This window comes from Sinocyclocheilus rhinocerous, unplaced genomic scaffold, assembly GCF_001515625.1.
Source record: "Sinocyclocheilus rhinocerous isolate Xijiao unplaced genomic scaffold, SAMN03320098_v1.1 scaffold722, whole genome shotgun sequence".
In the NCBI taxonomy this organism is placed as follows: Eukaryota; Metazoa; Chordata; class Actinopteri; order Cypriniformes; family Cyprinidae; genus Sinocyclocheilus; species Sinocyclocheilus rhinocerous.
In genome coordinates this window covers 14779-26378 of record NW_015638934.1, presented here as the reverse complement: position 1 = coordinate 26378, position 11600 = coordinate 14779, and the positions used below count along the sequence as shown (strand labels likewise).

The 11600-nt window shown below is 36.5% G+C and overlaps 2 protein-coding genes across 2 annotated transcripts in view; one reads left to right on the top strand and one right to left on the bottom strand.

The window, feature by feature from the left end:
* Positions 1-205: 205 nt before the first annotated feature.
* dnajc30b (DnaJ (Hsp40) homolog, subfamily C, member 30b) lies at positions 206-1302 on the top strand. The gene has a single exon (XM_016565385.1). It carries the CDS (start codon positions 253-255, stop codon positions 925-927), a length of 675 nt encoding a protein of 224 aa, XP_016420871.1. The 5' UTR covers positions 206-252; the 3' UTR covers positions 928-1302.
* A 4479-nt stretch (positions 1303-5781) lies between these two features.
* Positions 5782-11600, bottom strand: part of LOC107750119 (SH2B adapter protein 2-like) — a 13388-nt gene continuing 7569 nt past the window's right edge. The window contains exons 5-7 of the mRNA XM_016565384.1: positions 11300-11505; positions 8865-9036; positions 5782-6218 (exon numbers count right to left, since the gene is read on the bottom strand). Of these exons, the coding sequence (XP_016420870.1) occupies positions 5950-6218; positions 8865-9036; positions 11300-11505 (647 nt within the window). The 3' untranslated portion in view covers positions 5782-5949. The remainder of the gene's footprint in view (positions 6219-8864; positions 9037-11299; positions 11506-11600) is intronic.

The window sequence follows — 11600 nt, the reverse complement described above, 5'->3', positions numbered from 1 at the left end:
AATAGAATTAGAATAGAGTGCTAGAGTTAGAGGGTCAAATAAAGATATTATATATATATATATATATATATATATATAATAACGTAGTATATTACTTTTGAAAGGAGTAACTAGTAATGAGTAATAAATAAAACATTTTGAGGAACTAGCCCAACACTGTTGGCCAATGGTACGCCGCTTCCTGTGTGCCCCGTCTCTGATTGGTTCATATCTTTGTTTTGCCGGATGTAGGTCTCTGGATCTGCAGTGGCCATGGCGGAGGTCAGCGGCTGTTTGAGGAGCGGAGCACACAAACTCTCTGTTGCTATAACACTACAGAGACGTTATCATCATCATCTGTCCGCGGCGGATGAGTTTACGAGCCCTGCCGGTTCTGACAGGACTCACGGAGTGACCAAACAACCGCGGATCCGAGGCTACTGCACCGGACCGCGCGAGGAGCACCGGAGCCCAACCGCCTACTACGACATCCTGAGGGTTTCGCCAGGCGCCACGCCAGCGCAGATCAAGAGCGCCTATTATAAACAGTCCTTCATCCATCACCCGGACCGGAACCGGAACCGCAGCGAGGACGCGGCGCGGCTCTTCGCGCTCGTCGCAGAAGCCTACAGTGTGCTCGGCGACAGCGGCCTCCGGAGGAAGTACGACCGCGGGATACTCAACCGGACCGACGTGCAGAGCGCCGGGAGACCGTCGACGCCTCGACGCGCCCCTGACGCGAGCGCTCACTTCGACTTCGACGCGTTCTATCAGGCGCATTACGGCGAGCAGCTGCAGAGAGAGCAGCAGATGAGACGCAGGCGAGAGCAGACGCGCCAGCAGCAGCAGCACAAGCTCAGAACCTGGAGACGGATGAAGATGAACGAGGTCACGGTCGCCTTGCTGCTGCTCTGCGGAGGCGGCATTCTTATCAGCCTGAGGTCTTGAATCAGCGCCGACGAGGTTTGCTTGTAAAGGCTTCATAGACATGAACGCTGTTAACCACGGAAGAAGAAGCTTAGCAGTTGAGTGTTGTATTTACATCATTATTCGCATTTCCTGTGAATGTGTAGCCTATATAACAAGAAGAGGAAGAAGTGCAGCAAACTAATTGCACTGCAATCCACAGTGTTTAGTACGATAGTGAAAAGACAAATACAAGTTTGTAGCACTGTATAATTTTGGCCGTCTGAGACACATTTTGTGAATCCTAGAAAATGCATCATAAACCTGTAACTGATTAATGACCATTGCCATCAAAGTTCACCTACTATAAGGTTAATTTTTTAATATACACTACCAGTCAGACATTTTTGAACGGTGAGATTTTTAATGTTTTTAAAGAAGTCTCTTCTGCTCGGCAAGCCTGCATTTATTTGATCCAAAATACAGCAAATTCAGCAATATTGTGAAATATTTTCACTATTTAAAACAGCTGTTTTCTGTGTGAATATCTGTTAAACTGTCATTTATTTCTGTGATGCGCAGCTGTATTTTCAGCATCATTACTGCAGTCTTCAGTGTCACATGATCTTCAGAAATCAGTATAATATGCTGATTTGCTTCTTTAAAAAACTATTATTATTATTATTATGTTGAAAACAGCCGAGTAGAATTTTTTCAGGTTTCTTTGATGAATAGAAAGTTCAGAAGAACAGCATTTATCTGAAACAGAAATCTTTTGTGACATTATAAATGTCTTTATCGTCACTTTCGATCCATTTAAAGCAGCCTGGATAAATAAAAGTATTAATTTATATAATGTCTTAACCCAAAAAAATATATATAATTCTACTGACTCCAAGTTTTTGACTAGTATAGTGTATAATGTTACAAAAGCTTTTTATTTCACATAAATGCTGATGTTTGAATCTTTCTATTCATCAAAGAATCCTGAAAAAATGTACTCAACTGTTTTAAATATTGATAATAATAATAGTAATAATAATGCATGTTTTTTGAGCAGCAAATCAGAATATTAGAATGATTTCTGAAGGATCGTGTGGCTGGAGAAATTAAGCTTTGATCACAGAAATAAATTACATTTTAAAAGACATTCAAATAGAAAACGGTTAATTAAAATAGTAAAAATATTTCACAATTTTACTGTTTTTGCTGTATTTTGGATCAAATAAATGCAGGCTTGCAGAGCAGAAGAGACTTCTTTATAAAACATGAAAAATCTTACTGTTCAAAAACATTTGACTGGTCGTGTAAATAAAAGCAATATTTATTCAGCATACTTGTTGCTGATGTTCATTTACAATTCCAATAATTAGAGCTATATATAAATGAATATTATATTTATAATATACTATGTCATGGGTTTTTGGTTTGTGCAGGATGCCTTACGTTAATATCAAATGATTTTATAAAACAATCTTTGCTTCACACGCTCACTACATGGACTAATCGGTGTAACCGTAAATCTCTCTTTATTCTCCACACTGCATTTAGAATGAAAACCTTTCTTTGTGGTACTTTATTCACAGAAATATAAAGTTTAATGTGAAGGTCATCACTTGATACAAAATCCCAGAATGTTCCAAACTCATTCCACTGTTAGCATCAAGGATTCATATATAAACAAAACGCAGTAGTAGACGACGTTAAATAACACGACAAGGGAAAGATGCATGGACTCTACAGCTGGAGCTACAACACATCAGTCATTTTCACTTATTCAACGATGATGATGATGGAGACATCAAGCACAATATACTCTCCCCAAATATGTGATTTGTGTAATTATTAGTAATAAACAGTGTAAGGTTTGCATTCAATGTTGACTTTAAAAGCCAGTTAATTCAATACTGGCCTGTTTCCCCACTTTATTATCCCACAGTTATCATATCCACGAAATCAGTCGAGCTCTACTGCTGCATTGAGCAGGTTTCGTCTCTTTATCCAAATGTGACCCTGGGAACATGATCTTTACTTAATATCCTAATGATTTTTGGCATAAATGAAAAATCTATAATTTTGACCCATACAATGTATTGTTGGTTATTGCTGCAAATATACCCCAGCGACTTAACACTGCTTTTGTGCTGCAGGGTCACATATTTTTATTTATTTTTTGAATCTGAAGCATGACTCTTATCGCTGGAGGTTTGGGTGACCCTGAACTGTTGGGACACAACTAGTTCACATTAACAACAAACGACCCAGTTAAAGGTAAAGTACATGCCGTTTTGGTTCTGTCTCTCGTAACGGTTAAAATCATGACTGTTCTTCAAGCATGAGGACTGTTGAGGTTCAACCACAGCAGAGCAGAACTCTTGACAGCACACGCACCAAACCAAACACATGAGAAACACAAGCTTTGAGAGAGTCGCACAGACACATGGGAAGGTACTGAACATGTTCTCGAACAGACGCGGTCACTGTGCAAATATGGTGAAGCTCTGTGGATTGTATTCACGAGACTCCGAGATGTGAGAGAATCTCCTGAAATCAGATCCTCATCTGCTTTGAGAGCGAAGCAGTCAAAAAAACAGACTTATTTTATGTTAACATGTAATTGTTTAAATCAAGTTCACACGAGTTATAAGGTTTTATCAGGTGATCCTGACTTGAATTGGTTATAAAAAGAATATTCATTCTTCATTTACTTCGTCGCTCCGAACATGTACGAGTTTCTTTCTTCTGATGAACATAAAGAAGGATATTCTGAAGAACGTTGGGACGGTAGCCATTGACTTCCATGGAGAAAAATACTATGGAAGTCAATGGCTGCCAGCAACTGTTTGTATATTTTATACATTTATTCTTTTGTGTTCAACAGAAGGCAGAAACACTTACAGGTTTGGAACAACATTTATAGAGAATAAATGATTTCTCCTTTTTGGCCGAACTGTCCCTTTAAATAAGACACTCTGCCATTGGTGAAGATCAGGTGATGTTTAGAAGCCCTTTGTGCAGGAAAACATCACGAAAATGTCTCGCACAAAAGTACAGTGATGTCCAAGTCACCACAGCCCATAAAAAGGTTTGTCTTCTTTTACATTTTTGGCCATTTTTTTGAAAATTACCAATAGATTGAGTGATAAAAAAATATCACATTTTACACTCAAAAAAGTACATCCCAAAATCTATCAATGTCCTAAATCCTCCTGACTACCAGCTGTGGAGTTTTATGCTTTAGTGATTTCTCTGAGACGTTACATGTCACAGTTGTAAGTCTGGAGTCCTGTACAGAGCACATTCAGGGCTTTCCAGAGATACCCAATGATTGGATGCTTCACCGAGACCACTCCTTCTCTTTGGTCTTTAAAAATGGCTGACATTTATTTAGTGATCAAGTGTAACACCCTTATGGAAATATGACAATATTTTGTAATTATCATTTAAATCCGACTAATTTTCAAATTGTTTGTCATAAATCAACATCTCAGGAAAATGTTATGGGGTTTCAAATCAAAATATGACTTTCTGTTATGAAACAGGACATCGATTTCATACATGTCCACTGTAGAGGACACCGGGACTTAAAGCATGTTTATTACACATTTTGGGAGACACAACAAATGAATAGAGAAAAAATTATGTATCAATATTATTATGAAACTCTTGCTAATTATTACTCCCATTATTGCACTTATTTGTTCATTCTACGTTGCCACAAAAACACATTAATATGCAAATTAGATACAGTTTATAGATACATTGTATATAATGGAAAAACTCGTTTATGGCTATTTTACACATTTTGCATAAAGAAAAATGGTTTTTAAAAATATCTTTTTTTATAACAGTTGAGAATCGTCTTTATATAAAGTTTGGTATAAAAAATGAAAATTGATTTGTGATTAAAAACAAAAATCCCACTGTTTTTGCCTTTTCATGTCTATTCATGTCTTTTTATTTCTTAAAAAACAGCACTTTTTAAAGTCCCGATGTCTTCTACAGAGGACATGGCATAACATATGAATAAAATGTCAATTTTATTTTTCAAATTTTTTCTTATGCTCTAAATGTAATGACATGACAAAATACTAAATTCACAAAACTGTTTTTTCCTGGTAGTCAGGAGGATATGACTAATATTAGAATAATGCGTGGCCAAACAGGTGAACATAATTAAAACATGATGAGCATAAAGTTTGTTGATGATTGCAAAATCAATTTCATGATGTGATGGCATATAAAGGAAGATCAAATATACACTACCGGTCAAAAGTTTGGAATGATTAATATTTTTAATGTTTTCTGAAAGAAGCCTCAGCAAAGCTGAATTCATTTTGATCCAAAAATATTATTACAATTGAAGTGAATCTATTGTAAACTGTAATGTATTTCTGTGATGAGCAGCTGTATTTCCAGCATCATTACTCCAGTCTTCAGTGTCACATGATCTTCAGAAATCAGTATAATATGCTGAAATGTTGAAAATGTTTTTGCAGCTTAATATACAACTGTGATGTACTACCATTCAAAAGATTGGGGAAAGCTTAAAAAAAAAGAAAGAAAATTAATTTATACTTATATTAATTAAGGACGCATTAAATTGATCGGAAATGACAGAAATCTTTTGTAACATTATAAATGTCTTTACTATAAATATTGTGCAGCATAACTGTTTTCAACATTGATAATAATCAGAAATGTTTCTTGAGCAGCAAATCAGCATATTAGAATGATTTCTGAAGATCATGTGACACTGAAGACTGGAGTAATGATGCTGAAAATACAGCTGCGCATCACAGCAATAAATTACAGTTTAACAGAGATTCAAATAGAAAACAGCTGTTTTAAATTATAATAATATTTTAAACATTTTACAGCATTTTTGATCACATAAATGCAGCCGTGGTCAGCAGGAGAGATATTCATCAGTACTAAACATGAGTAAATCGCACACATCAAATCAGAAACAACACAAAGGGAAACACTCAGACACCTGATCAGTTTGGAGTGTGCTGTAACAGTGAAAGCTCTCGTCTCTCATGAAGCGCAGCAGCAGCAGCGTCAGTAGAAGGAGTACTGGTTCTCCACGGCTCGAGTCCGCCGCGTGCCGTCGCTCTCGTGGTAGTCGTCGGCCCCCGCGGCCCCGGGCTCCAGGAGTCTCTCGGCGCTGCTGCTGCGGCTGTGGAGGCCGGCGCTCGGCTGAGCCATCGGAGACGAGGACGAGCTGGAGGACAGCACTGTGTCTGACGGAGGAGCTGCGCTGGAGAGCTGGGGTTCGGCCCCACAGACGGCGGAGTCCCGCGGGGCAGCTGGGATCTGAGGAGCCACATCTGAGCAGTCAGAGATGCACACAGGTGAGAACACTGCGGGGATCGGGGCATGCTCCACACGGAAATTATTTTAAAGGTATTCACTTTTCACGCTCATTTGTAGTTACTTTAAAGTATTTTTTTAAAATATTTCTTATGAGCTTGTTTACCCGTGGGGACCTCAATTTAGGTCCCCACCGTGACACGAGTCCCCATGAGTCTGTGTGTATTCAGGTTTAAGTCCCCACCAGAATAGAAAAACAGGTACACACACACACACACACACACACACACTCACACACAAAAACAAACAAACAAACATCTTGTTGCAACATTTGACAAAAATCAAGATTTAACATATTTGGTCAAAACCCCATGTTATAAAAGATGAAGTGCTATTTAAGACAATATTGGCTGATTAGATGGCAATGCTGACCTAAAATGCAAAATGTTTGCCCTCTCTCTCTTCACCGTTCCCACATCTCAGACCTCAAATACATAAAATATTACCCTTTTTAGACATAGTTTCTGAAGTAAAGAGTAAAGAAAATACTATACAAACTTACTGAAACAACCAGGGGCCAGTTGCATAAACTTAGCCAGTAGTTTGACCAGCTAGCAGCTGCCAAGGAGTAACCACTCTTACTCTTCCAATACAAACAAGACCAATCTACCTTTTCATAACTGAACTTAAAAAGTTATGACCAGTGTTGAAGAAACAAAAAATTAGATGACTAACTTTTAAAGACTAGTCTAAAGAGTTTATGCAACCGGCTCCAGTTCTTTATTTACCCTTAATTTACTTTATTTACCTGTAAGACCTTTTTAGGCCTTGATTTGTGGAAGAGCAAACTAAAACTTTTTTAAGGTGTGTGCAAATTTCCAATGTTGTTATATTTTTTCTTCTTATTTTTAAAATTCATTTATACAGTATATTCATTCTGAGTTATTCTTTATGATTCTCCACATTATATCCATATTACTGTCTTATGTTGCTCATATGCTCAAGCATTATTCATTTAATCTCTTTTATTACTATTACTTCAATTTATACTCATATTCCATTGACATAGTATTTTCTCTTAAGATTTGTCATATAAAGGCACATCTTGTAAATGTGTTTATAGGACGGAAACTTGTTCTCAGTGAAAAAGATGTTTTTTATGCAAGGATGTTTTCAAGAGTAGGTATTTGCAAAGTGGCCTTTGTCTTTTGACTTCTGAAGATCATTATACTTAGATTAGATTACTCTCTTAGAAATTTTAGCAAAACATACTCAGTTTGGATTTTGTATTCATTGTTAACCTTTTTCTTTCATTTTAATTTTTCATTATGATTATCATCTGTAATTGTTATCATTTATAACTTTGACTTCCTGGATCTCTCCGTGCATCAAAGACTCAAAGAAACCCTTCCAAAATCATGACGTTCATGAACTCTGAGCTTTGATTCAGACACTTAATGCCAAGTAAACAGAGCTGAACTGGTTACTCCACTTTTCTTTTAGAGACAACTTCAGGTCCCTAGTGAAAAATGAATATGCTAAAATTTATTTGAAATAAATTTATTTCATGCTAAGTACACTACAAATACATTTACTTATTTATGTACTCAATAAAAATACCCTGCGATTGTACATTTAGTGTACTAAACTGGTATACTTAAAGTCCGCTAAATTGCAGCAACTAATTTTGTGCTTAATGCAGTTTAATGAACAGAACAGAGCCGTGACTGTGGACTCTCTCGCTGTTAGTTTGGGTGCATCGTGTACACAGTGTTGGGAAGGTTATTTTGGAAATGTAATAGGTTACAGTTGACAAGTTATCCTATTTAAAATATAATAAGTAGTGTAACTATTTCAATTACTTTATTAAAGTAATGTAACTGATTACTTTTCTAAATTTCTAATGTTTTCAACTGTTGATCATTTTGAAACATGTAAAGCAGGCAGGGTTAACCTTACAGTAGCGCTCAACACTGATTACTGTCACTTTCAAAATCTTCATCACTTCAGTTAAGATTATAATCATTGAATTTAAAGGGGTCATATGATGCGATTTCATTTTTTCCTTTCTCTTTGGAGTGTTACAAGCTCTTGGTGCATAATATATGATATCCGCTTCGTCATGCCTAGAGCTGATCCGTGCTATCAGACTTCAGCACCTCTTTTTACTTTGAGATTGTTCTGAGGTTAAAAACTGATTTAAAATCATAAGAAATAGTTTAGTAGATATGATACTGTTTTTGAAATCAAATATGTGACCCTGTTGAAAACAGTTAATCTTAAATAATACATACACATAAACCCAAACAGTTATCAAATAAGCATGTGTCCTATTCTGTGTCCTAAACTCCTGAAACATTGGTGTCTCATATTTTAGAGAAGTCGATGCAATTTATGAAAGAAGTCAATTAAATCTGTGTGTGTGTGTGTGTGTGTATGTGAAAAATATTCAGATGTAACCCCTTTTGTAATCGTTAACATTTTCAGAAGTAACTGTAACTGAATTACACATTTTTTCTAAGTAACTGTGACTGATTACAATTGTGTTTATTTGGTAATTAAATGACGTAATTCTGTTACATGTAACTAGTGAGTCCCCAGCACTGTGCGAGTCACACACGGTAAAGAGTGAGGTCGTGTCAGGTGTGTGTGTGTGTGTGTACCTGTGGGCGAGCGCTGGACTTGTACGTATGAGCGTAGCGTGATGTCTGTGGAGCCGCCGGACTCCAGCGGGATGGGGTGAGCGTGGAAGTGCTGTAACATATCAGCCACCGTCTGGAACCACAGGTGATGAACGTGACACTGACCGCTGTCATTCACAGACAACCGCAGGTGCTGCCGAACACACAACACCACAGATCCATATATAAGCGCAACTAAATTATTGATTATTAATGCATTCATTTGAGTTGTGTCATTTGGTGTTATTATTAAAAATCATAGATATATTTGAACAAATTTGTTCCACACACACACACACACACACACACATTTAATTCAACGTTAACTTTTGTGGCTTCTGTCTGGGCTGCCCCTTCACAGGATGGAAAGTCTAACAACATTAATTAACACATTATTCTCTAAATATACAGATGATATAGATATAATGTGTATGTGTGACCCTGGAGCACAAAAGCAGTCTTAAGTCGCTGGGGTATATTTGTAGCAATAGCCAAACATACATTGTACGGGTCAAAATTATATTATAAATTTTTCTTTTATACTATATTAATTGTGCATTTTTCAAATGTTTATTAAAAGTGCAAAAATTAATTAACAAAAATCTGAAAAGAAGTCAATATTTAACTTTTTCAGGCAGCATTTTGTGTGTACGGTTGTAATTTCAATTTTGGTTTTCAGCATGGCATTTATAAATACAATAACCGTTCTTTTTTCGTTTTTTCCGTCATGGTTAAAAAACGAAAAACGAATGGAAGCAAAAGTACACGGACCAATATGCATTGCTAAGAACTTCATTTGAACAACTTTAAAGATGATTTTCTCAATATTTAGATTTTTTTGCACCCTCAGATTCCAGATTTTCAAATAGTTGTATCTCGGCCAAATATTGTCCTATCCTAACAAACCATACATCAATGGAAAGATTATTTATTCAGCTTTCAGATGATGTATACATCTCAATTTCAAAAAATTGACACTTAAGACTGGTTTTGTGCTCCAGGGTCACATATATTCATATTTATATGGGAACACGTATGTGTAATGTATGTAATTATATATATATATATATATGCACTGCAAATGATTTTCATACTTAGTATTTTTGTCTCGGTTTCTAGTATAAATATCGAAACATTCTTGAATAAAGATGCATGTACTTGACTTTTCTGAAAAAGTTTTCAAAATTTTGTTTAAAAAAAAAAGGGTTTTGCTTAAAACAAGAAAAAGATATCTGCCAATGGGTCAAGAAAAATAATCTTGTTAAGTTTGTTTCTTACCCCATTGGCACATTTTTTTCTGGTTTTAACCAAAAACTAACCAATTTGTTTTTCCAGAAGACTTTCTATGTCTTTTTATGTGCTATATATACTATATAGCACTCTATCTATGAAGTTAGAAATGTCAAATTTCAATTTCCAACCACCATGTTGCCATGACTTCAACAAAAACTGTCCAAAATATTAGGCCTGGTTTCACAGACAGGGCTTAGACTAATATATATATATATGCACTGCAAATGATTTTCATACTTAGTATTTTTGTCTCGGTTTCTAGTATAAATATCGAAACATTCTTGAATAAAGATGCATGTACTTGACTTTTCTGAAAAAGTTTTCAAAATTTTGTTTAAAAAAAAAAGGGTTTTGCTTAAAACAAGAAAAAGATATCTGCCAATGGGTCAAGAAAAATAATCTTGTTAAGTTTGTTTCTTACCCCATTGGCACATTTTTTTCTGGTTTTAACCAAAAACTAACCAATTTGTTTTTCCAGAAGACTTTCTATGTCTTTTTATGTGCTATATATACTATATAGCACTCTATCTATGAAGTTAGAAATGTCAAATTTCAATTTCCAACCACCATGTTGCCATGACTTCAACAAAAACTGTCCAAAATATTAGGCCTGGTTTCACAGACAGGGCTTAGACTAAGCCAGGATTAGGCCATAGTTCAATTAGGACATTTATGTAATTTTTTTTTATAAAAGTGTCTTAGAAAATAACAGTACTGGTGTGCATTTTGAGACAAAACAAAAGCACTGACATGATTTAAAATTCAGTCAGTCCATGTTTCTTTCAGTTAAAACAGCTCAAGTCATGCATTTTAGTCTGGGACTAGGCTTAAGCCTTGTCTGTGAAACGGGGGTTAATGTTTTAATATTATATACCATCACACGTTTTTACAAATATCAGTACATGGTCATGCATGGTTCATGCATATTTTGCAGTATTTTGAAAAATATAAGCACTAGTTTTCCATTTATGGAAATGTATTAATATATTGCATTATATTTTCCAGTATATTCTCAAATATTTTTGTTTCGTACAGGAAGCTGGTTAAAGTCTTGAATAGCAGATGCATGACAGATGTCTGCTCAGATGTCATTATGGTCACAAGCGCTGAATGTCGCGGCTCACCTTGGCTTTGCCCTGGAAGTTGAAGGTGAGGACGTATTCTCCAGGACGCGTCTCGCTCTGGCGGATCACAAACAGACCGTGACTCTGTGCACCGCCAGCGAGAACGAGCTGGGCCGCCCGCACCCGTGACAGCGTCCCGTGGAACCATGGGTAACCCGCCAAACTGGCATCTCCTTCCGCTTCCCTTGGTGTTTCACCTGGGCTTCCTGAATGACAGGAGTAATGTGAATGCTGTGTGTGTGTGTCTGTGTGTGTGTGAGTGTGTCTGTGTGTGTGTGTCTGTGTGTGTGTGAGTGTGAGT